The sequence below is a fragment of the Vombatus ursinus genome, unplaced genomic scaffold (genome assembly GCF_900497805.2).
Source record: "Vombatus ursinus unplaced genomic scaffold, bare-nosed wombat genome assembly UNPS02010788.1, whole genome shotgun sequence".
NCBI lineage: Eukaryota > Metazoa > Chordata > Mammalia > Diprotodontia > Vombatidae > Vombatus > Vombatus ursinus.
Genome location: NW_020950566.1, coordinates 5,409,678 through 5,437,391, shown reverse-complemented (window position 1 = coordinate 5,437,391; position 27,714 = coordinate 5,409,678). Strand labels below are relative to the sequence as shown.

The window sequence follows — 27,714 nt, the reverse complement described above, 5'->3', positions numbered from 1 at the left end:
AGAAAAAGGTTCCTTGACCCACCCCTTATCCCTCTGGCAAAAAAAAAAAAATACTTAAAATCACAGCAATTCAGAGATTTGCATGTGGCCTTAATTTATGAAAAGTAAGTGGAAATGGCACTCATGTTAGATATTCCAAATAACTCAGCTGGTACAGGAGCTTCATTCCTAGAGAGATTCAGCACATCCCTTAATGGTGAATGCTACACATACTTGTTTTGTTTAATTAATAGTCTTTGAGCTCTGTTCCAGAGTTATGCTTCCATGTAGGATGAGGAGCTGAATACATCTTCCTCAAGTATTAGAAGCTTCTGGAATATGTCACCATTTTCCATAAATTCCTGGAAACATCTTTTCAGTTATATCTTTAATAGTTTTATACATTTGTTTGCAGTTGAAGAGAAGCAAAAATGACAAAAATCCAAGAAACTTTTTAATTTAAAATTGATTAAAATTGATTAAAAATGGAGGAGAAAAAACTCTGACTCTTGGAGCAACAGAACATGGGTGGAAATCTTTCCTCTTGCACTTACTATATGTGTTATCTCCTTGGGCTACAGTTTTCTTTCACCATAAAATGAGGGGTTGAACTAGATGTCTTCCAGGTTCTCTTCCACCTGTAAGTCTATCCTTTGAACCTATAAAGATTTCATTGTGTTGGCCATTTTTCTGAGGTATCAATTGTCCTCATATTTTCCTCTAGGAAAAAAATACAGAACAAGAAGCGATTAAAATGTTTTATACATTCAAATTCATTTACTTATTTATATCTCTTACCTTATTCCTTCTGGCTTTCTAGGAATTTACACTGGGATTTTGGATTATCTGAAAGGGAGAATCAATTACTCTGAAGATGATTGATTGCCTTTATATGTCGTCTTATCTCATGCTTCTTATAAAGAACAAACCTCATAGTATATACTGAGTAATCCAGAAAGGGTGAATTTGGGGAAGGAACTTTTTCATAATCAATAACTGTATACCATGAAGTGTTCTTAAGTTTGAATATGAAAATATTATATACTTTTATACCAGGTCAGCCATCAAAGGAAATGATATGCACATGAAATAATACCTGAAGCTTCAGGTATGAATTTATAAGAATGAATGATAATATGAGTTTGATACAATAAAGAGCATTCGACTTGTGTTTAATGAAACTAAAGAAGGCCATCCTTGCATATTAAAATGCATAAAATAAAATACCTAGGATTACAAAGGAAACCAATTATGTTGAAATACATTTGCCAAATTATTTTAAAAACAAGTCCATAGAATCCATGTAAATAACTCCTACCTCTCACTTTGTCTTTCTTAAATATACAGTGCTAATATATCAAAATAGAAAACAATAAGAATTAATGACAAATGGTAGTAACACATATTGATTTTGTCATTGTACATAAAGTGGGAGATCAGTCTACTAAAATAGACCACAACTTACGACATAATAGCCAAGACCTAGGAAGTTGCCTGAGCCACTTAAAAGATTAAGTGACTTGCCTATAGTTTCACAATGGTAGTAATAATCTAAAATAATAAATATTAAAACATTTCTGAAATCACCATAACAAGAAGCAGCGTGGTACAGTGAAATAAATGCTAAATTTGGAATCAAGAAACCCAGGATCAAATTCCAGATATGCTATTTACTACTAGTTAGCACAGTGGATAGAGCACCTGACCTGGAGTCGGAAAGACAGGAGTTCAAATTTGACCTTAGATGCTTGCTAGCTGTTTGAATCTAGGCAAGTCACTTAACCTCTATTTTTGCTTTGGTTTCCTCACTTGTAAAAGTGGGATAGTAACAGCACCTACCTCCCAGGGTTGTTGTGAGGATCAGATGAGATAATAATTGTAAAGTGTATAGCACAGTGCCCAGCACATAGTAAGCTTGTTATTATTATTGTCATTATTATCATTATTTTTTTATGTTGTTGTTGTGGTTGTGGTTGTGGTTGTGGTGGTGGCTTTGAGCTAGTTACTTCATCTCTCTGTGCCTCACTTTTCGAATCTATAAAATAAGGATAAGAATACCTAGGCTGTCTACTTCATGGGAAATTTTAAAGGAAATCAGATAATGTATGTAAAATGTTCATATAAGCTTCTGCTTCTATTATTGTACAATGGGGCAATGTCATTAATGTCCATCAATTATAAAAAAGAGATTGCCTTATGGTAGATGATATTTCATGCATATGCCTCTCATCACAGTTTTTGAGATTCAGTTGTGAATCGTTTTGTAGATTTACATTAGTGAATGCTTGCATTAAATCATTTTCATTTTTAGCAGCCTGAGTTTAGAGGTCTCTTAAAGAGTGTCCCTTAAATTTAAATATTTTAAAATAATTTTCAGTTTATAGTTGATAGAAGATATTTGAGTTTGTACTTAAATAAACTTTGCAGGAGATTGATTCTTTATTATATCTTCAATTGTTAAAAGTTGAAATTGAAGAATATAAGAAAATAAATGGCATAACTTCCTTTCAGGGAGTAATATTGATTGATTTTCTAGGTGGTAAATGATTCATTCAAACACTGTTTATTCCTGTGAATAATATTCTATGCTATCATCATCACAAAGTGCTATAAAACCAAATGAGGAAGTAAACTTTTCAAAATCTTTGTGGATTTAGAATTGCTTCATGAAGGAGGGGACATTTGAGTTCTGCTTCAATGGATGGAGAGAATTTCTCTCTGGGGACAGGATTGCCATTGTTGCAGTATGAAAAAATAATATAGGTGGGAAAGCCCAAGGCACTTTTTCATGGGTAGAATTACTTAACGTTACCATATCTCTGCTCTTCTTTTGGTCTTATATGTGATACAATGCCTTTTTGTTCCTTTTCTTATATTTAGATTGTCATAATGGAAGTTCAAGGCTTAAAATCGGTTGCTCCAAATCGAATTGTTTATTGCACAATGGAAGTGGAAGGCGGAGAAAAACTTCAGACAGATCAGGCTGAAGCTTCAAGGCCACAGTAAGCTATTAACAGTGTTTTGTTTTGTTTTCTTTTATTAGAAATGTGCTTTCTTTGCAGAATGGTGTGTTATCTTAACATTCTGAAATCACTTTTTGGATAGCTTGTTTCAAGTGCAAAGAATCTGTGTTTGACTTTTTTTGATGATGGCATTCTAATGAGAAGAATAGCTGTATTCTTGTGAGATATAACTAGGGAATCTGATGTGCAGATGTGAAATTAATTATAAATGAATAAAATGTTATAAATTATTGTAAGAAATTATAAGTATCACTGGCATTACTATAAATTGCACATGGGTGAAATTTCGGTGATGAGGACGTAACAAACAACCTTTATTTATATGTTCTGTAAATATGGATTTTTGGAGGAAGAGAGTAACAAACCAGCTTGGATAGTAGCATGGTTGGACAAAGGAAAAAATAGTTAATAACTCTCACTCTCTAGCTATCTAACATATTAGCTTTTGTTGCAGACATCTTCTCAACCAGAGGCTGACACATGTCACCAGAAACTGGTACTAATTTACAGTGGTCACACCAAAGAGGAGCAAGTTGGTTCCAATGTCTAGCTCTGTGTATGCTACAACAAGGGATAGAATTCCCTTGCTACCACCACCTTATCTCAGTAAACCTCTGTGTTCATTTCGATGGGTGCTTGCTGGGCCCAGAAGTTATCTGGGAATTATTTAGAAGCATAGTAATTATAGGACTACCCCAATAGTGGCAAAAGCAAAATGTTTTGGACTGAGATAAAGGAATGGGAATTTAAAAAATTTTTTTGGTTCTTGTCTGATGCTGGTAAGATTGAAATGATGGTACAGATAGGTACAGGTGTCATAAAATCTCAGATCTGGATTCCACCTTAAAGATCAACAAAACCAGTCTTTGCATTTTATATCAGGAAACTTAGATACAGAGAAGTTAGATAATTTGCCCAAAATCATAGAGATAGTAAGTAGTAGAGCAAAGATTGACACCCAGGTCTATGGATTCCCAGTCCAGTGTTCTTGTCACTGTATCATGCTGTCTCCTTAAAGCCTTCACTTCAAAAAATATTTATTTTTTGAATGCCCTCAGTGTAGGTTGCAAAGATAAAAATGAAGTATTTTCTGTTCCCTCAGGATATTAGAGTTTTGTAGGGGGAAGAGACATGTGCACAATTAAGTATAACGTAAGTTAAAATGTCCTAAATACATTGGAGAGGTCATGAAGAATAATATTCAAGACTTAAAGTTCTGAGAAATCAATTCCTGTTGAAGGATCAGGGAAAGTTTCATGGTGACACCTGAGCTAGGCTGTAATGAATCCCAGAATCTTGGAGTTTGAAGGGACCTTAGATATTATGTAGTCCAGACATGTCAGACATGTGGCCAGTTAGTCCAATACTCATAAGTGCTGCCCAATCCAGATTAAAATGTAATTTAGAAATATTTTAGCAAAGTAAATACCAACGCAGTAGAACACAGAAAATGTTAATATGTGGTTTTCTAAGTCAGTATGCAGCCTGTAGGGATCTTTATGTGTGATTCAGTATCCTCCATTTCTGTTTGAGTTTGACACTATTGATCTAGTCTAACCCTTTCATTTTATTGACAGAGAAACTGATTCTTAGAAGGCTTAAGTGACTTTCTTACGACAACCTGATGAGTGAATGGCAGCATTAATAGTCACATCTAGGTGTTTTGCCTCCCAAGTCTTTTGACCATTCAAGGAACAAGCATGGATTAGTTTCCTGTTATATACTAGATATTGTGTTACATACTGGAGATATAAATATAAAAGTGTACTAGTATCCACTCTTAAGAGGATCTTATATTATGCTGAATGGAGACCTGAAAATATATGGTTATACTACCTACATGCACATACACACACACACACACACAAACATATACATATATACATATACACATACATGCATATGTGTATATGTGTGTGTATGTATGGTGTAGTTTCCCCCAAGTGACCCACTTCCTGCTCATACTTCTGGGTTTGTTCCTCTGGTCGCTGTCTACATGAAATATCAAATTCAATCAACCAATTAACATTTATTATGTGTGTGTGCCATTGTGTGCCAGGCACTATGCTAAACAAGGTACTCTGTAGGCCAGTATTATTTAAAATACAGCTCATGAGCCCCATTGATCATTCATCTTTAATAGTAAACAATTTGAAACAATTAGATCAAAGCAAAGGCATTTGCTGAAATGGCATAGCATGAATAGTAGCAAAAAATTAAAAAAATTCCTTTCTTCCCTCCACACCTGTGGTGCAGTATCCCACAAATGCAGTATCCCACAGTGTCAGAAAATTCATAAGTAGAGAGAGGGTCATTAAGTGGGAAACACATGACTAAGAAAATCTCCTGCGTTGGGCAGGAGATAGGCCCTGAAGTCTTCTTGTTTCTCATTGAATGATCATGCTGCTCCCATTGGGACCCTGCTAGGAGCTTTCCTGGACTGCAACCTTTGATCCTCACCACATCTTCACTTGACCCTTCAATCCCCACTCTGGAACTGATCTCTGCTGGGCATGTTATCATCTGCTAGGCAAGTTTCTTCATTTCATGACTCCACTACTGGGTGGGGAAGTATGCAGAAATCCCTTCTTCACCTCATATACTTTGTAAAGGGTGCAGTGGAAAAAAATTAAGAGATATTCTGCCTCCAGGTCGAAGCTCTTCCTCTGTAGCCAGCTCTCTTCTTGACTACCAGAGAAGACCATTTGACACCTTAAAGTGTTTATTCCTGCTTTTGCGAGTCTGCCAGACTGCCTCCTAATTCTATCCAGTTGACTGAAGAATGGTATCACACTTCCTAAGAATAAAGAAATGTAAAGCCTTTTTTTACCCTAGACTTGAAAGTCTCAAAGTGGCACCTTTCTTACGATTTGGGAATGTGTTACTTGGTTATGAAATTTTCATGCCGTTCTTAAGTTATGAGTACAATCAGAGTGTTGCACCCATTACAATCTCTGAATGTACCATGTGGATTGAGGGACTAATTTGATCAAGAATACCCTGATAACACTAGGTCATTTGGGAATGGAGTAGGAAAGGCACTAGCAGCTTATAGAATCAGAAATTGTTTCACATAGAAGGTGATTTTAGAACGACATAAGATTCTAAGAGGTAGAAGTAAGAAAGTAGTACTTGGCTAATGTGGGTAACAACTAGGTCAAAGGTACTAAAATGGGAGATGGAATATTGTTTATAAGGAGAAGTTATGAAAGCCACTTTGGCTATACCATGTTGTGCATGAAGGGTAATAACATAAGGCTGGAAAGGTAGACTGGGGCCAAGTTGTGAAGGGCTTTAAATGTCAAATAGAGGATTTTAATTAGTAAAGCATTTATTCAGCACTTTTGATCTGCCAGACACTGTGCCAAGTAGTGGGGATAAAAAAGACAAGTATGTGGTTTCTGACCTCAGAGGGATCCCCATTCTAACGAGAGGGACAGTATGCAAAAAGCTACCTACAAAATATATACAGAGCAGATGGATTTTATCGAATAGGAGAGGTGACATGGTCAGACCTGCACTTTAGGAAAACTACTTTAGCAACTTCAGTGGAGGATGAATTGAAGTAGAGAGACTTAAGGCAGGAAGACTGACAGGAGGTGATGAGAGCCTGAAGTACATTAGTGTCTGTGTGATTGGAGAGAAGTGGACTTACAGAAGAGGTGTTGTGAAGGTAGAAAAATGACAAGACTTGGCAACAGATTGCATTTGTGGAATGATTGCAAGAGAGGAGTAAAGGATAGCACTGATGTTGCAAGTTGGGTGACTGGGAGGATTATAGTGTCATTGACAGTAAAAGGGAAATGGAAGGGAGGAATTGTTGCATTTTGGATTTGTGAAATTTGAGATGCCTATGGGAAATCAGGTTCAAGATGTCCAAAAAGCAGTTAGTGATTTGTATCTGGAGTTCAGCAGAAAAGCCAGGGCTGTGTGTGTGTATATACACATTTTTACATATACATACATAGAGAGAGAGAGATGTAGATATTGGAGTCATCTACATAGATATGATAATTGAACATCTGGGAGCTGATGAGATCACTGAAAGACATATTGAGGAAGAAGTAAAGTGGACCAGGGACAGGCTCTTGAGTGGAGTTGAGGTAGGGGAGTGCACCAGTGGATAGTGGGCAAGATCTAGATGAAGAACCAGCAAAGGATCTGATTGAGAAGGATCACCCATGAAGAAAGGAGAGAAGCAAGACAGAGACAGAGCGAGAAGTTGACAAAAACCCAGAGTAGGGAGTGTCTAAGAGAACGGGGTGATCAACAGTGTTGAAGGCTGGAAAGATGTCAAAAAGGATGTGAACTGAGAAAAGGGCCACTGGATTTGATATTTCCTTTATATTTGTTCATAGTGGTTATAGTGATTCACTAGGGCTTAATAAGTAGGAGTGACATGAGAAAACTTAACTACGTTTTAGAAATACACGTTAGCAATGAAACATTAATTGAAATGCGGACCCAGAGACTTGAGGCAAAGACACCTATGTGGAAACTCCTATAGGAGTCCAGGGGAGTGGTGATAAGGACCTTTATTCCAGTGGTTTTTTCCCCTTGTTTTGAAGAGCAATACTTTGACAGGTAGGGATAGCTCTCTGTAATTTTTTTTTAAACCCAAGATGTAGCATCCCTCTGCTGTTCTCTTTGGCATTACAGGTTTGTTTAGTCTTTTACCTCTGGATGTCCCAAGTTTGGGAATCTGACATTACTGAATGTGTGATAATGTGTATTTCTCTGTTCAGTCCTACAACCCCTGCTTGATGAAATCTTACCCACCTTTCAAAATCTAAGTCCTACATCACCTACATCATGGATCTTTCCTTGAACCCACCACAGATCCCAATCAAATAGGAAAGAGTTCAACAAAATGAAGCCTGTACTTTCCAGTGTGCCATGCTCAAGACTATCCAGTTGGGAACTAATTTTCCTATGGGCCTCAGGGCCCAGGAGTCAGGCCTGATGGCAAAGAATTCAACACCAACACAGTTCCTACTCCTATGCTTAATTGGAAGCTTTGGTCATAAGTTCATTAGAACTGAATCTTGAGGCCTGGGACTTCATAGGAAGTGCATTCCCTATTAATACAGATTTGTACAGTTTGTATGGCACTCTGGGAAGTACAGACTTTCTCTCATCTAACCCTTGTTGCCACAGATCATATTCTGCCCTATGTTTGTAGTCATTTGTTTTTATCTCCTGTCTTGGACTATATGCTCTTGTAAGGTAGGAATTAACTTTTAATTTTTCTTTGTGTCTTCACTCAGAATCTAGCATGGTGCGTAGAGTAGATGTTCAATAAATATTCATTTTGTGAAATTGGTTGTCATCAATTCAGATTGATGAAACAAATTGGAGTTAGAAAATTGGAATGATAATTGATTCTTATTCATGAGATCAGATTTGGAGGAGAGAAAAGTAGAATTGTGACTGACTTCTCCCTTCAGGGGAGGGAAAAATGGTAGCCACAAATTTTCTTCTCCCTTCTCCTATCCCCAGCATCAACCCACCCCAGAATTACTTATTTGGTGTAGAAATAATATGAATTAAATATTTTAAATGACTTACCTTTTATGCCCAAGTACCTTGAAGCACTATAACAATAATGTATATCATTTAAATATTCAAGGTTCACTGTTGCAAGCATTACTTAATTTCAGCACCAGATTTTTTTTCAGACGTGATATACCTATCTATAGTCAGTTCACTTAGCATGGACATATCATCACAGCCTTAAAATATTAAAGGATATATAATGAAGCAATTTAATGATTATACAAATTGAATTCATTGACATTAATTAAAATGCATTGAAAATCAGAGGGCAATATATACAATTTTTCAAGGTTTTAGAATAGTAAATAACTTTTTATAATAGGAGATCTGGTTTAGTAGTGTCTCTATGTCTCCTGATGAGCCGTGGGGTATATATTTTGATACCCCTTCCCCCCAAAAAAGCTTCAATTTATCTTTGTATACAAGTGTTCCAGAAAATATTGTTGGAAAAATGTTTTTTTTATGAAATGCTTACCAACCACAGATTTTTTCAATTATATAGTTACTTTATCCTTGAACTTATCTTACTCTACAGGATGGAAATTGCATTATCTTCTATCATCATAGTAAATCATGCCTCCGACACGTTTTCTCCATTTTATTGCTTCAACAATTTGGGCTTTGCTGGAGATCAATTCAGTCTTCTCTCCGTTACTAATTAAAATGCCTTACTTCATCCATATTTTCCAATAAATTTAATCAAGATACCTAGCCATTGCACCTTTCATTCCTGTAATGTAGATTGCCTACTCAACATTTAGATGAAGACAACATGCCCAGTCAGATGCCTCTTTGAATCTAACACCACTGTTCTAAAAAAAATCACTTTAATGACTGTTTGCTTAGTCCTTTTTGGTGAATGTGGGGTGGTTTCTCCTTGTTGGGATTTTGTTGCTTGTTTTTGGGAAGGAAAGGAAATGAGGGAATATCATTTTAATGCTAAACAACACCCCAACCCCAAATGTTATAAGAAATACTTTGTCATAGGCCAATTGGGAGGAAATAATGGGTAATGGGTATGGTAAGGTAGTATTCAGCCCTCAGCCTAGGGCTTGGTTATGGAATGATTGCCATGTGAGAGATGATGGAAGTGCTTACCAATTCTAAAACATGGTCTGTAGCCAGAGAGCCTAAGGAGGGAAATTGCTGAGGACGGGGATGAAACAAAATGGATGAGTGCCAAAAAGGAGATTAGAGAAAAGTCAGCTATCCAGGAAGATTGCTGGTTTCAGCCATGGGAAATAGGATTCTGAGCAGACACTTAATAACTAAATGACTCTAAACAATCAGTATAATTGTCAGCAGAATCAAATGAGGTGTTCGTGAAGCAATTAGTTCAGTAACTGGCATATAGCAGGTGCTTAATACATGTGTATTCTCTTTATCTACCTTCCCAAGATCTCTAAGGGAAGCTAAGAGTTTTTTAGACTCCTAGATATGGTTTCCAAAAAAATAGTTATAATAAAGTCATAAAAACAAAATAAGGTACCCCTAAAGATCGAGCCTGAATTTTATTTTATATTTCATCTAACATGTGGGGGGGTTAGTCTTTTTTTGTGCAAATCCACTGATTATGGAAGGAAAATCTAGGATTTGTGCATTGTCACAGTTGATATTAAGCATGAGAGGACTGTTCAAATGCCATTTCATAGATAAATTATATTTCTTTAATTACTAAATTGAAGACTCTTCTAGAGTTCAAAGCTCAGGTCAAATAGCCCTCTTGACTTGCCTCTAGCCCCGTGAGCTGCTTGCTGACTTTTCCACCTCTGAAAAACCAATGCACCAAACAGTATCAGCTGGTACAACTAGCCTTATTATTTGTAGATTTGTAATCTGGAGTTTTATTGAAGACGTTTTAATGCAGATGAGTACCTGGCAAAATAACTTATTTTAAGTTTTAAAAGGTAAGTGTAGGGAACAAATAAGAGATTGATATTCAGTAACTGGAACCTAGCATTGAAAACATACTGAAGAGCCCTATGTTTATTAGGAAAACATTTCAGTCATTAGGGCAGAACATTCAGATTCCTTTGCTGTCTAACTGTGTAAGCCAAACAGAATGCTGCTACTGCTTCTCTAATGGGAAATATAAAGTCTGAAACACAACTATAACAATATGTCAAGATACCAAAAGGTTTTGGCAGCTATAACTGAAAGCAATTCAGAATGGCAAAGCATTTGCATTCATGCTTGTATAAATAAAGAACCCACAGAAACTCACCTGAGCTTTTTATTCTTATTTGAGATATATAATTTTTCATTTTAATGTGTTATATCAAAATAAGTTTTCCAGTAGCAATTCATTTGTTAACTTGTATTGTGGAATAGTTACAGGAAGCACATGCTATTAGTTTTTTGTGATTAAAAAAAAAGGATAAGCGGACCCACAATTATCCAAAAAACAAACAAAGACCCCACATTTATGTACAATTGTTGATCAACCAACAAGCATATATTAGGTGCTTTCTTTGTTCCTGCCATTTTGCATGTAGTTTTTTAAACTACAAATTTTTTTAACCAAACCTCTATTTTCATTGGTACAAGAAACTCCCAGTGAGTAAACTCCTTTTGCCAATGAAGATCACCACCCACTCTGCAAGTTACAACCTTAGATAGTTGCCTTAGGGACTGAGAGGTTAAAAGACTAGCCCATGGTCACACAGCCAAGAGCTCTTCTTGAACCCTGATCTTCTTGACTTGGGGCAGCTAGATTTTGCTGTACTTAGAACACCAGCCCTGGAGTCAGTAAGATCTGAGTTTAAGTCTACTCTCAGACACTCACTAGTTGTGTGACCCCTCTTAACCTCAGTTCCTCTTTTGTAAAATGAGGACATAACAGAGAAGGAAATGACAAAGTACTCCAGTATCTTTGCCGAGAAAATCTCATGGACAAAAAATCCATGGGGGTCATATAGTCAGACAAAACTGAACAAAAACAACAACTTCTTGACTTCAACTGCCCTGTGCTGCCCATATTCTCGACTTTGTTATTGTCATTCAAAATCAGAATACAGTATAATATATTGCATGGGGAGGGGAGAGGGGTGTTCATTGGCTTTTCGGTACTATCCCTGCCTACTTCTAGGTGAAGATGTGAGCTTAGATCATTCTACCTGAGATGGCAGTCTGCTGATAAATTCCATAACAGGCCACTGTCCAGCCAGCAACCCCACTGACAAAAGCCTACATCCTAAGGACCCCTTATGCCTAGCAACAAGTGCAAGCTAACAAACCCTCTGTAATAAAACTTTGCTCTCCAGAGAACATATAAAGGATTATTGTGCTGAACTAGGGATTGAAACTTCTGGGAAGGTGCTTTCACAAGAGTAGGAAAAAGAGGTCACTCACAGTCAGTCAACAAGCATTAATTAAGCACCTATTCAGTGCCAGGCACTGTGCTAGATGCTTGGCCTACAAGTGCAAAGAATGAAACAGTTCCTACTCTCAATGAGTTTATGTTCTCTCAGAGAAGACAAATAGGTGTTTATAAACATCTATCCGTACGTACATGTGTATGCATAGGTACACATATCCATGTATGAATATAAAATAAACACAAGGTGTTTAGGGAAGAAGGGTACTAGCAGTTGGAGGAAAGCCAAAAAGGTCACTTGGAAGGCCAGAAAGGAAGAGCTTCATCTTGCAAAAAGAAGAATTTTATGAGGTAAAGAGTAAGTGCATTCCAAGCAGATGTCCAGAGAAAAGGTACAGAGATTAGAAATGGACTATCTCATGTGAGGAAAGGCTCGTTTGGCTGCACAGGAGAGAACAGAAAGATTGTTAAGTATTAAGCCCCTACTATGTGTCTGGCACTGTGTTAAGTGCTGGGCACAAGAAGAAAATCAAAAGACAGATCCTAGGGGATTTTATCATCCACAACTTGTTATGATAATCAGCTCACTTAGTCCAGGAAAAGTCAAGTGGTCCTTGAATCCATGCAGGCCCCTTCTCTATTTTATATAGTTTGTATCAGATGAAATGTTATTGATACAATTGCCATAGGTTAGTGCCACCAATTAGGGCAATTTCTAACATTCAGGCAGAGATTTGACTTTCTTCCCTAGTTAAAATTTTTGTTTATCTCTAACCACTGGTCTTTGAATGTTTGAGGGGAAAAAAACAACACATTTAGCCAAAGAAGTGAACAGAATATAGTACCTGTTAATGGACAGATATGAGAAGGAGAACTAGGGAAAAAGCAATTTTTTTTAACTTCCCTCAGTCCTTGAAGAAGTAGGTGCATCAAATAACTTCTGCCTGTGTCTTGTACTCTGAGATTCTCATAGGGCCAGATGGTTATCTTTGATTTCTCCCTCATTAAGTGCAGCTCATTCTTCCTTTCACTTTCTCCTTTCGGCTTAGTCTATCATCTGTTGTCCTTATTTCATTGTTGCTTTCCCTTTCATCTCATTAAATCCTGGGCAGGGCTGGGGACTTTGTCTCCCTTCTTGCTACTGCTGCTCTTTACTTCTTACAGTCCCCATCCTTTCCTCTACGTCTGGGCCTCACAGATTGTGTGTGTCCCTTTAAGAATTCCTGGGCCTGACTCAAATTTACCTTCTGGCTCTTCAATTGTATTTGTCCCAAACTGAGAAGGAATGCATGTTCCTCAGAACTCCATATCATATCCCAGGGTTCTAGTCAGTTATCAAATCCCTATTTTTAGGCAAAAATATAGGTGGAAATAAAGCTTATATGGAATTTATCAGATGAATAATAATAACTAATATTACATAGCTATTTAAGACTTGCCAAGCATTGTCCTCTGACTACATTTTCAGGTAACTCCATTTTGCAGATGAGAAAAGTAAGGCTTTAAAAGGCTTTGACTTGCCTGTGGTAAGAGAACTAGAAAGTTGTTGGAAATAGGATTTAAATCCAGCAATAAATTTTGTGATTTCAAGTTCAATGTGTTTTCCAGTATACTACAAGGCAGTGTAAGCTCCTACTGGGACTGTTGTTAAAGACACTACCTGGAATTTTTCCACTGCACCTGTTAAAGGCCAGTGCTTCCTATAATGGGATATACTTTTGTCAGTGGCCAATAGGATGTTTGGCAGAATGAACCCCTCTGAATAAACAGATAGGTTTACTGAAGAAAGGTGAGCAAACTCCCTTCTAATAGGAACTAGAAAGCACACAGAGTTTGAGGGAATTTTTAGATTCAGTAGAAACATACAAATCCTTCTAAAATAATTTATATAAATTCATAATATCCTTAACAGTATTGTGCAGTGAAAAAAATGCTAGATCTGGTGTTGGGGAAACTAGGTGGCACAGTGGGTAGATTGCTAGGCCTGAAGTCAGGAAGACTCATCTGAGTTCAAATCTGGCTTCAGACACTTAATAGCCATGTGACCCTGGGCTTAACACTTTGCCTCAGTTTCCTCATCTGTAAAATGCAAAATGGGAAAAAACTGCAAACCACTGCAGTATCTTTGCCAAGAAAACTCCAAATGGAGTCACAAAAAGTTGGCCACAACTGAAAAATGACTCAACAAAAACGACAAAAGATCTGTTGTCAGAGGAACTGACAGGAGCCAGGAATTCTGGTGCCATACTTAGTACTCATGTGATCCTAGACAAATCGTTTAACTTTCTGAAGCATTAATTTCCTCATTAACAAGGAAGGGTGAGAGGGAGTGAGGGAGACGGTTTGGAACTTACAATGTAACAAAAAATTTAAATTAAATTTAAAATAAATAGGAGGAAGAAAACAAAATTAAGAATTTGTACTCAGTGACTTCTAAGGTCCTAGTTTTCCATCTGTGTTTTCCCTTTTAAGCTATAACACATATAAGCAACCTTACAAAGAGGGTGGAATCTTCTACTTCTCCAAGACCTAATTTGGCCCACTTTAACACATTAACTTAACTTCCCACTTTCTGAAAAGAGAGAAGAAAATATTGCTTCAGAAAGACAAAGAAACTGTGCTGCCTATTACTCTCTAAGAAAAAGAGTAGAGAAAGAAAAATTTAGAAGACCTGCTGTGCTCCAGACCTTGCCTATTAATTATGTTCTTAATGCAAGTACAGGTATCTTCTTTCCTGGAGCCTGCTTCTCTTCATGCCCTGGTGATTGGAAACACCATTGAACCGTCTGTATTCCATGTTCTGGGCCTGAGGAATAATAGAAATGTGCTGCCTTTTTCAAGGTATAATTGCATTTTTTAATATTTTCTTCTCTTCTATTTGAAATAGTATAGAAATTAAACCAATTTGAGGAAGAGTGAGGGATTATTTCCTTTTTTCCGCCCCTATCCCAAAAAGAAGGTAACAAAAGCCAAGAACCCTATTGAAGACAAGCATCTAACAATGAAAGATTATTGAGGTCAAAGAATATGCATTGCTTTTGTCTCTTTCTACTTAGATGCACACATACCTATTCAATCTCTATTATATGCAAGCTGGTGTGCTAGATACAGGTTCTACAAAAATAAGAAAAGCAAAACAATCCTTGCCGTCAAAGAATTTATATTCAACCAAGTAGAAGAGGGAAAGAGGAATACAACACATACACAGATAAGTAACAATAAAATAATTAAAAAATAATTTCAAGAGGGAAAATGAACAACTTTGCCTTTTTTGTATTCCCAACACTTAGTACAGTGCCTGGCACATAGTTGATGCTTAATAGATGTTGATTGATTGATCTTGAAGTTTCAGGAAAGGACTTTTTTAGGAAGTGACACCTAAAGTATGTGCTTTGGAAGAAATGAAATATTCTACACATGAAATTAAAGATTCTACACATGGAAGGGAAGAGGGAATCCCTTCCCCACACAAGGAAGATCCCCTGTGCAAAGACATGCAGCAGAACTGGAATGTGGAGTATAAGGAAGGGCAAATAGTACATTTTGATTAGAACAAAGGATATGTGAAGGGGAGCAACGTAGAATAACTGCAGAGGTAAGTGAGAGCCAAATTGTGGATGGCTTTAAATGCCTGGCTGAGAATTTTATGTTTTCTGCTAGAGGCAATAGGGAGCCACTAGACATTTTTGAGCAGAGGGCTGATGTAGTCAAATCTGTGTTTCAGAAACATTAATGAGGAGCAATGTGAAGGACAGAAAAAATAAGCTGTAACAAGAGAGACTAATTAGAAGGTTAACTTGGATAAAGTGGTGACATTTGAGAGATGTGATTGCAGACTTGACAACTTATTGGATATAGGAGGTGAGATAGAGGGATGAACGAAAATCGACATCAAAGTTGAGACAGTGAGACAGGCTGGCAAGATAAATGGATGATTGTGATAGGATATGCTGTCCTCAAAAAAAAAAAAATGGGAAATTTTGAAGCAGAGGTTTTGGAGGAAAATGTAGCTCTAATTTGGACATGTTAAGTTTGATATCCCTACAGATCATACACGTTCAGTAGACAGTGGGTAATGCAGGACGAGTATTCCAGAGAGAGATGATGTTTGCACACGTAAATTTGAGGATCATCTCCCTTGGGAAATGTCCCCACTTAGTGGGTTAGACTAAGATGATGATCTGGGAAAGGAGACTGAGAAGAAATTGTCAGACAGGTATTAGAACCAAGAGAATCAGTGTTTTAGAACCTAAAGGATAGGATGTACAAGAGAGGAGGTATTTAATAGTGACCAAAACTGGAGAGGTGAAATGGATTGAGAACTGACTGAGAAAAGAACATTAAATTGAGCAGTTAGTAGATTTTTGGAGAGAGCAATTTCAGTTGAGTGATGAGATCCAAAGCCACCAGATTGAAACGGGTTGAGAAAAGGGCCAGAGATGAGTCCACTGGACAGCAAGCTTAGTATAATTCAAGTGTGAGATGTTGGCAGAAAGTTAATGTGATCTTGTTCTGCTTTGAGAGACATAGCTTACATGAAGAAGGAAGTGATAGTTCCTTTGTTCTCTGCCCTGGTCAGACTGCATCTGTTTATTTGGGGGCATCACAGTTTGAAAAGAACACTAATAAACTGGACAGCATCCAGAATACTGAAAAGTCGTGAGTCCATGTCACAAAAGGATGAGTTTAACTGAAGACTTGTTGAATAAATATATGAAAGAAACTAAATAGTATGGTTATCAGTAAAGCAGAAAAAATAATTCAATTCAGTTGAAAACCTGGGTGGGGTGGTGAGACGTTCATGTTATACACAAACACAGCAGTTATAAAGAAAGGAAAATGAAGTGAGCATAAAAGAGATGTTATATGACAAAAAGAACAAAAAATATGTATTTTGGTGCAATTAGTTGGCATTAATGAAGACTCTTACCTCTTATCTTCATTTTCAGATTCTCTCCTGGGCAAGTCACTTAACTGATCTCTAACTCATGTTCCTCATAGATAAAATGGGTAAAGTGAAAGCACCTACTTCACAGAGCTATTATGAGAATTAAATGAGATTAGATCAAATGAGGTGATAGACATAAAAGTGCTTTCCAACTATTAAAGTACTGTATAAATGTTAGCCACTATTCTTAATATTTTAATAATGTTTTTTATTTGTGTTAGAAGAGGCACTGTGGTGTCATGTAAAGACCACTGAACTCAGAGTCAAGAGGACTTGGGTTTTAAATCCTGATTCTGCCATTTTTCTAGCGGTATAATTTGGTGGGAGAAGTTACTTAACCTGTCTGGGCTTCATTTTTACTCATGTAGAAAATTATAGGTTGGAGTAAATCTTAAGGTCACTTCTCATTCTAAATTTCCTGATGCACAGAATTTATTTCCTTGTCTAGAGTGATTTTTTTGGAGAAGGGCATACTTTTCATATGTGTCCTCATACGTTTCATACTATGTCCTCGTTTGTCTGTTTTCTTTTAGATTTTTATCTATATACCTTTGAAAGCCCAGGAATATCAGGGAGGTGTCTATATTTGAGCTTGAGTAGTACTGGAAAAAAATTAGATAATTTCCTGAGACTTAGAGGGCCTTCTTCTTTCCTACCTTACCAGCCCCCTGGCTTGTGTGAATTATTGTCTGTATTCTGCTAGCGATTTTGTCCCATGCTTTTCTACTCTCATCTTAGGGCTAAGCTGCTGACAATCTTTTAAGCTTGAAAAGTTGATTTCCCAAAGAAAGTCACATATTTCAGCGTGAATAATGCCCAAATGTCAGCTATCAGTGAAAGCATTCTGCAGTTGTCATACGTTTACTCAAAAAAATCAGTTTTGTTTCGTACTTCATGTCAGCACAGATTTATATCGGTTGTGGTAAAATGTGGCTGTCAAAGTATTGCAGGATTTGTGTGATGTAGCATTCTACAAATGCTGACAGTAACTCTGCAGCTGTATCCTCCATACTGACACAGTATGCTAATACATGATGTACAGCACACTATTCTCTCATGCCCTGCTCCATGACCTATTGAAGTGAACTTTAGCTCAAAGCTCCGATGAACACTGATGTGTGGATCTAAATAAAAAAGAGCTCAGAACTGAGTAGTATAACCATTGGGCCAAAGTATTCCACAGATCCAGGAGTATTTGACTAATACAAAGAAACAAATATCTTGGTGTCTTTCTCTTGGGAATCCTCTACAATGAGACAGGCGTACAAGTTACATTGTGCAAGAGTTTAAACTTTAAAATAGTCTTGATAAATAAGAGATCCAGAAAGTTTAGAGTCAGTAAAAAGAATTTATGTTGTGCTCTGTTTTCAGAGTGTACCTATGAAATCCATTATAAAATAATGTGTAAATAATTGGAAACTATATCTTAATTGAAATCAATTAGGATTCTTTTACATAATTTTAAATAAGATTTATAATGTATAGAATAAGGTATAGAATGAAGATTTTCCTAATTCTTAAACCCAAATGAACTCAAGTTAAAGAAAATGTTAACCACATGAGTATAGTTGGCTTTGAAATAGTTAATAATCAAGATTATAGAAGTAAAATTTATGAGAATGGGAAACTTAGTTAAATATGAACAAAGTAGGTGGTTAATTATATTCTAGATAATTCATGCTTTTACAATCAATCAGCAAGCATTTATTAGGTGATTACTATGTTCCAGGTGTTGTACAGACATTAGATACAAAGAAAATAAATCTTTTGTTTTCTTTTTCGTATGCTATAAAATAAAAAATTTGATTGATACTAGTTTCAGTAGCTCCAATTTTTCTTCTATAATTGTAATGTTCTATTCAGTTTTATAAATTTTAAAGGAACACCTATTATGTGTACAAGGTAAATACTAGGTGTTGGAGGCAAACAGTAGGGTACCAACTCAGCCATCAAGGCTTATAAGATTATAAACTCAAGAAAGGCACATATGCAAATAACTCTGATAAAAGAGATAAGGGCAGAGAAGAGGTCTGGTACAGTGCTAATGGAAATATGAAGAGAAATCATTTCCATTTTTGAATAGGGATGGGGAATGGCAGGAGAGGCTTCGTGGAAGAGGTTTCAAATGAGTTGGGTCTATCAAGTTCCTGGGCAGGGGGAGAAAGAGATAGCCCCTGGATGTTTAACAAGGCACACTACATAAAGTATTCTAACTGTGGCTAGTTTTATGTAATTTCTCAGGAACATTACTGATTCTGGTATGAAGTAGGAAGCATTGTTATATTTTTAGCTGAAAACATTTTATAAAAACCACACACCCTCATTTAATTTCACATTCATCTCATGATCCTTGTCATGATTCCTAAGGTCTTTTGTTATTGTTGTTGTTCTTCTTGTTGTTATTATTATTGTTATTAATATTATTATTATTATTATTATTGTCAAGTGACTTGATTGAGGAATGGTAATTTGAGTTACTTTAAAAATTTGCAATTAAAATTAACACCTAATTTGGTTTTCTTATGGGATTTAAGTTGACCTGATACTCTTTCATGTCTCCCTGCCTTTCCTCTTGAGATTATCACTGAACTACTGTTGACTTTAAGGTGATATTTGTTTCTTCATTAGTTGATCACATATCCCCCTGTGGTCACGCAACTTAATTTTTGCCAAGTACTCACAAATCAAGTGTTTTTATCACAAGGAATAGTCGGTTGTCAATATCATAGACTTTTATGATTAACTAATAAGGATTTTTTAAATTAACCATTTTTAAAAAGTTCATACTTAACCTTTCCATTCACTTTTAGTTTGTTTAGTTTCCAATTAGGAAAAAAAACAATTAAATAAGCCCTCCCTCAAAGTTTAAGTATAGTCAACTTTTGAAAGTTGAAACTTGTTCTGTAATAGTTTCTCTTTATGTGAGACTTTTTTGAAGGATGTTTGAGGATTTAATCTCAGCTTCCTTATGTACAAACATGAGGAGACAGATCATGTTCCATTCATCTTTTTCCTAAGGTAAAAAAGATAGTGTGATATAGGAGACAAAGAGCTTCTAACTCAGTGTTGTAGCCTGCTCAGAGAGGAATGGAGATGGTTAGGCAAATATTGAAGAAAGACAAGCCCTACCTCCTTGTTAAGAGTAAAAACAAGGTCCAAATCTAGAGTCAACCAAGTATAAGCTAAAAAAACCAAACCAGGTTGGTGCCACAATTTCTTTGGGATGCCAGAATCCAAGAGGACAAGGCTAATAAGAAGGCAATTGCAGGAACAGAGATTGAGATAGGGTAGTAACAGATTAAAAAGCATGACAACCGGACCATGGACATTGTCAATTTTATTGACTCAGTTTGTGTCTCTAAAGCTTCAATATTTTGTAATGGCCGCTTATGTTCCCTGCCTGACACTGATGTGCCAACAAGTCACAGATGATGTTCACTGTGACTGCCCTGATGCAGCCACACTGGTAAGACCCTGGGCTCAAACATTGACAATATTATTTAGGCAGACTTTAGAAAGATACAGAAAGTCTATTCTGAAGCTCAGAGAGAAAAACTGTATTGACACTGCTACTACCAACGCATACAACTGTTGACCATAATAAAAATAAAGAATTGGTCAATTTCGAGGAAGTTGCTGCATTACCATTTCTGGCTCAGATTCCCTTCTTGAGGCAAAAATCAAGATATATTTGGTTGGCAAATAATCTACAGTAAAAGTTCACCTGGAGCAAGTCTGGTCTATACCCAGTGTGTTCCAGTGTTTCATGTTCGTCACCTTGCAATATCAAAGCATTTACTGACAGATGGCAACATTTGAGTCCTAATAAATTTGGCAAAGTCTGGCAAGATTTTTTTTTAATTTAGTATTTGCATGTGAAAAATGACAAGTTCTGCAAAGCTCTGCCAAAATAGTGGGAGATGATTCTTCTTATGTTTTCCTTCATTTCTACATTATCTGATATTTCACATTTAAGCAGATATATAACTAGCATAAAATATGTAGAAAATTATGTATCTAAATTATATTAGTACAATTGAAAGTCAGTTTTTCCTAATAAAAGTTATTAACTTACCCTTGAAATCTCAAGTTAAAAATTTTGCCCAGAAGTTTTTTTTTATTTTTCCATTAAAAATGACTAAGACAAGTAGCTGAATGTTAATATAAATTCTAAACAAATTTACCATTTAACTAACACTTCCAACTCAAGGTAATATTTTGAATGCAAGAGGCCACATTCCATTCTTTCTCCCAGAGCAGTATATAGTGTTTCTGGATATGATCATGCCAAAATTCTACTGTTTGTTTATCCTCCTCATCAATAACATTAGACCACTTAATGGGTGAAACTATCTTGTAGTTTTAGAACATGAGAGGGGATAATCAGAAGAAAACACTTCTGAGGAGGGACAGAGTCAAAAGAGAAAATAGAATAAATGGGGGGTAGGACAGGATGAAGGGAAATATACTTAGTTTTTCACAACATGACTACTGTGGAAGTGTTTTGCATGACTACACATCTATAACCTGTATTGAGATGCTTGCCTTTTTAATGAGGGTGGGTAGGGAGGGAGGAAGGGAGAAAATTTGTAACCCAAAGTTTTAAAAACACATGTTAAAAAAAACAAAACAAAACACTTACCTGGCCAGGATGGCTGAGATCTAATCAAAGATAGTAAAAGAAATTCTAAATTTAGGCTAATGGGTGCATTCCTGCTCATTGTGTTTACTCAGACAAGTCTGGCAAAATGTTGATTCTCCCTTTTCTCGGGTGATATGGAAATTGATGAGTCTCTTTCACCAAGATTTGGATGATCCTAGTCATGTACCCCAAGACTCTCATTGTAATATAGCCCAACCTCTCATTGTAATATTCATTTTTTAATTAATTGTTAACCAGAGTTGATTGCCACCCTCAGGAACACTTGCTCTTCCAAGGGTGTGTAAACTGTGAGCTCACTGCCTTTAGGCATCTTTGGTTTAATAGAATTGTCCAAATAACTATCCTTTTATTAATTAATTTTATTAATAAATATACTGGCCTTATTAATAAAATGATTAAATTACCAAGAAAAAAACAGCAACAAAAAACAAACAAAAAAACAAAAGAAAAAAAAACGAGCATGAGAAACAGAATTTCACAGATTCCTGAGATCAGAACCAGGGCTGAATTCTATCCTAATAGTACCTTGGATTTTTAAAGTTGTGTACTGTACTTTAAAGTCTAAATTCATAGTTCAGATAATAAGCACCAAGCTATGTTTAAGATTTGAATTATAAATGGCACTGCTCAAAGATGTGTCCCTACTCTCTAATAAATTTTTGTGTCATATCTATATTAAGTTACAAGTTGGTATTAACTATTAGAAGTACCCAGGGCAGAGATTTAGTTAGTTTGTTTTGTAACCTTTCTGACATTCCAACTAATTTCTGTTATCATATAGGCTGGCAAAATTACATTCTTCCCATTTAGCTCTTGATATCTTCTTGGGGATATTTATAAGCATTTTTCAAAGAAACCCACCAACCTTGCTAGTGACTTTTATTACCAACTTCCAATTGGTAGAACCCTTAGAAGACCTCCTGGCATGAGTGCTTCCCACTGAGCCTTGCTTTGTTGCTGTGTGAGAGGAAGAGGGGAAACTGATACGCTTTGGGAATGAGGAGAGGAAAGAACCATGCTAATAACTTCACTTGGATGGCCCAAGGGGTTTGGCTCAGTTTTTGTTTTGTTGGCCTAATGTGGTCTGGCATATGAGTGTCTGTCTATTTTCCCATCATTAACTTTTTAACTATTCTGGACATTTACTAAACAGGCAACGAATTTTTAAAATTAATCACAGCCTGTAGGTTAATGGATAGTAAAATCATGTTCTATTTTATATCACCACTTACATAAATTAGGATATACTTCTGAGAGGATAATTTATTTGCCAAAGTAATACTCTATGTACTTCACAGGTGAACAGCGACGTCCAGACAGGACGTGGATCATTATTGTGTATTCACCAAGACATGATGCATTACTCACAATGTAAATTTTTATCAACAGTTAAGAAATCAGGCAGCTTGGTAGCACAGTGGACGGAGTACTGGGCCTGGAGTCAGGAAGACTCATCTTCCTGAGTTCAAATCTGGCCCCAGACATTCCCTAGCTGTGTGACCCTGGGGAAGTCATTTAACCATCTTTGCCTCAATTTCCGCATCTGTAAAATGAGCTGGAGAAGGAAATGGCAAGCCCCTCTAATATCTTTGCCAGGAAAACCCCAAATGGGATCACAAAGAGTTGGACTCAAGTGAAAAAATCAATACAACAACTGTAAGAAATCACACATAAAATGTTTTGTAACCTAGTGTACATCTTTTTAAGATTCCTCTTAATAGGACCAATCCCTGTAGAAGAAAAAAAAAGGCAAGTCAACCTCATGTTAAAAACGGTTCTTACATAAGAAAGAGAAATTCAGAATAGCATGTATTCTAGTGATAGGCTTTGGCTTAAGAGGAAAATCACATGGACTAGAATCCGTCAGTCAAGTTCAGTAAGCCAAAGTAACACTTGGGAGAAAAAAATAACATTATCCCAAAACTAGATTCCTAGAGATAAAGCTACAGATCCTCTTACATTTCTGAATCTGTAGATAAAATAAGGGTGCGTGAGCATGCTTGAGTGTATGAACCAGCAAGGAATGTGTGTGTGTGTGCACACACATGTGCACTGACCAGAATGGAGTGATTTCCCAAACTTCTCTACATTTAAGGGCAGTTGGCTGGATGCCAATGAGCAACAACAAACATATATCAAATACCTATTATGTACAATACACTGTGGTAGGTGCTGGGGAAAACAAAGAAAAATAAAACAAGTCCTGCCTGGGCAGAGCTTACCTTCTGTTGGGGGAATATGAGAGATAGATATATATACATACACACACACACACATACATGTATGTATGTATACATATATGTGTATATATGTGTGTGTGTGTGTATATGTATGTATACATATACATATATATGTATATGTAAGATATATCCAAAGTCATTGCAAGAAGGAGAAAGTGATAACTGGGGGGATCAGGAAAGATTTAATCTGTTGTAGAGGGTGGCACCTGAGCTGTACTTTGAAGAAATCAAGGGATTCTGAGGGGCAGAGGTGAAGAAGAAGGATTTTCTGGACATGGGGGACTTCCTGTGCAGAGGCATAGGGTGCAGACAAAGTGAGAAACAGCTAGCCAGTTTGATTAGAAGAAAAAAGTAGTATTATGAACTTAGACTGAAACAGTAGGTGAAAATCATGCTATAGAAAGCTGAAGATTTTGTATTTTCTTCTAGATGCAAAAAAGTGCTTTATGTCCCAGTTCCACCTTTTCAAAGTGAAAGTAATATATTAATCTCTTATTCACCTTTAAACATCCAGGAAATGTGTATAGCTGCAGGAGTGTTTTAAAGATTATTTAAAACATTTCAATAAATCATTTAGAGTTCCTTGGACAAAGGACTATTTAAAAGCAAGTTGACATATTTTTTTCAATACTCTTATAACATCGTAGTCATAAAATAAAAAGATATTTTCAAGAGTATGTATCAGGGTGGCAAAAGTAGAACATTACATTTAACTAAGTGTACAATTATACATACTTCCTTTCACTTTAGTAAGTTTAAGTCACATTACTTAACATTTTTAATTCTTATACACTTCTTTGAGAGCTCGGAAACTGTTGGGTAGAACCAGTGTCTTGGTAATCTATATAAAGTAAAATTTCATTTTTCAAAATAATTAAGTGCCCAGATAGGCACCTAAACTTAATGTGCTTGTGCAGATAAATGTAATGATTAAATAATAGAGAAAATGTTTCTCTCCCCCCTTTCCCTTTAGAAATCAGATTTCCATGTTCATAAAAACATGGAAATCTGTCAACGTTGTCTTTAGAAATCTTGCATGTTTGCATTGAAAAATTGATTACGGGAATATAAAGGCATACTTAAATTTTATAATTTTTTAAGGGAATCAATATGTCAAACATACTATGTTATTTGACAAGCTAACATATTATTTGGCAGACATTAAAAGTGAATTGTCAATAACTGTTCTCTAACAAATTAGGATAATTTTTGGGTCTCACACTCTGGAAAAGTTGGCTTTTGTCTCATAGAAATGTATTTTTATTTACAGGCATATTCTTGAAAAGAAGGAAAAAGGATCAGTTTTTTTCTACTATAATCATTAAAACTCACATAACATATAATATTTGTAACATGTTCTAAAATTTTATATTAATCAAACCTAATCCAAATAGAATGGGATATGTAGATAAACTCTAGTCCATCCTGGTCAGTCCTGACAAACTGTTACCCAGGCCCTAGTAGGATAGCCTCAATATTATTGAAGGTAAGTAATAGGCTCCATCGCTAATTGTGGTTGTTCAAGTTCTGAATCAGTTAGAGGGGAAATGATCCATGTAAACCTCAGCACACACAGGTCAGTGCAGTAGGACAGACCCAAACTGTGGACCAGTGCATCTAAGGGAAGCTAGATGTATCTCTGGGCTAGCCTCATAGTGATTTACTAGCAATGAAATAACCACCATAAGTTCAAGACGATACTAGATTACATGAAAGGTAGTATCTTTGTGTTACTACAAGTGACTCCATTTTTAATTCTCTTCAGTTGCAGAATTCTTTCAAAACATAATCTGTGAAGTCTTAATAAGACTCTTTAGAGTTCTAAATGTCTTAGATGATATTTAAGTGTTTGGAAAAACATCCAAAAATGATACCCACCTCAAGTCTGTGTTGCCATGACTACAAGAAAATAGTTTTGCTTTAAATTCACCAAAGTGAGAGTAAATCAGTCCCACACTTAAGCATGTTTTCAGTGGATGAGTATTAGTGAACTTATAGAATGCCATAGAACAATAAAAAACAAACAAACATAATGCTGGCCCAATAGCCAATGTGGTAAAACCCCAAAACTTTTTCTAGGCCATTCTCCCTCAGACGACTTTTCTTTCTAAAAGTATAAGAAACATTTCTAATCTTAAGTTTATAGTGTCTGGCACATAATAGGTGCTTACTAAATCCTGGTTTATCATTTCATCTCAAAACTTTCTATAAAGACATATATTTGATGTTTTTTCCCCAAAACCAGATATAACAGCTCACATGGAGAATTCACATTGATTGGAGAAGTTAGGAGTAGGGTCCCTACAGAAATCTTGTCATTTGGTTTGGTTGTGTGAACATCCAAGCTGTAGGGATCAATCAAATATTTTTAAGTTTTATCATTTTCAGAATATTATGGTATGTAGGATTAAAATTGATGGTCCCACAGCACCCTGCCCTGATCAGATAACTTCTTAAGTGCCATGTTCATTTCTGAGTACCACATTTTAGGAGAGTCATTAATAAACTAGAGCACATCTAGAGGATGGTAATTAGTTTGGAAAAGGGCCTTGTTTTTTGTGTAATATTAGATGAATGTGTAATATGAAGAATTGAGTTATGCTTATCCTGGAGGAGAGAAGATTGGAGTAGACGTGATAGTTGACTTCAGGCATTTTATGGACTGTCGAGTACATATTTGTTCTAATTGGCCCCAAAAAAAACAAAACTAGTAATGAGGGTAGAAGTTGCAAAGAGGCAAGTGTTGAACTTGGAACTGGTAAGATTTGTTTTCAAATCCCACTTCTGACATAAAGCTGGGAGAACAGCAACAGGTAATCTGAATTCTCTGAATATCACATACCTTATGGTAGAGAGCGCTTGGGAAGGCATCATAGACGAGATAGGATTTGAGCTGAATTTTAAAGGATGGCTGTGTTTTATAACGGTAGAAGAGACTGTCACCATCAGCAGATTTCTATAGGGTACTCGATTCCTTGGGAAGACAGTTATGGATCTTGGTATGTCAGGAAAAAAACAAATGAGCTTCTTATCTAAACCAGGCTCTGCCTCATTTTACTGCTTTTGTTTGCTTAGATGGCTTTAACAACATGTTCTCTCAAACTGTGGCTTCTATGTGATCTCTGGCTTTGGACCATAATTACTAATTATTCTTAACCTAGTTTTTACTTTGGTTATCACAATTCCTGCTTATAGCACTCCCTTCTTGATCTGCCATTGACAATAGCCAGTGAAGGGAAGGAGACATTGTGTGAGCAAAGGCTCGGAAGTTGGAAATGTGAGTAATGTATTCATAGTAGATACTGAGATAAGCAATCTGACTTTCAGGACAAGGGTGGGGCAGTAGGAAAAGGTGGGGTGAAGTGGAGAGGATGTGGGATAAGGCATGACTTGATTATTAGAGTAACAGCAAGTAAAGTTGGATAATGGGTAGGAATGTAGAAAATAAATTTTAGAGAGCTTCGTATATCAAATTTAGGAGTTTCCTGTTTATTTCTAAAGGAAGTAGAGGGTTTTGAACAGGGGATGGGCATTTGGAATTGTTTTAGGAAAATTAACAAGGCAGTGATGTTTGGAATCTTTATATAACAAGGACAGCCTAGGGACAGGGAAACTTGTTTGTAAACTGTTGCGGTTATCCAGAATTAATGTTGTCGGGGTAGTCTGGATGGTAGAGTGAAAGATAACAGCTTTGCCTCAACTTCCCCAAAGCCATTTTCACCAGCCTAGAAAATGTGCCAGTGAATTCTGAGCAGGAAAACAAAGAAAAAATCATCGTGAGTCTTTTATCCAGCCCAGGGCAGCTTTGAAAATAAAGAAAGGTCTGCAGACTCTGAGATGGGGGCTAGCCAGTAGTGCAGCAGAAATAGAAGTGGCACTCTACTATGGCATGCTGCAGGATGGAACAGCCTAGTTCCCAGGGACAGTAAGGGGATTTAATTCCTGGGTAGAAAGAATTCTTAGGGAACTCCTATACCAGCACTGGGAGC

The 27,714-nt window shown here is 36.4% G+C and overlaps 1 protein-coding gene across 6 annotated transcripts in view; it reads left to right on the top strand.

Moving 5' to 3' along the window:
* Window positions 1-27,714, top strand: part of CADPS2 (calcium dependent secretion activator 2) — a 700,135-nt gene that overhangs the window by 305,635 nt on the left and 366,786 nt on the right. For all 6 annotated transcript variants that reach the window (XM_027855139.1, XM_027855140.1, XM_027855138.1 and 3 more), the window contains one exon: window positions 2,860-2,981. In XM_027855139.1, the coding sequence (XP_027710940.1) occupies window positions 2,860-2,981 (122 nt within the window). The remainder of the gene's footprint in view (window positions 1-2,859; window positions 2,982-27,714) is intronic.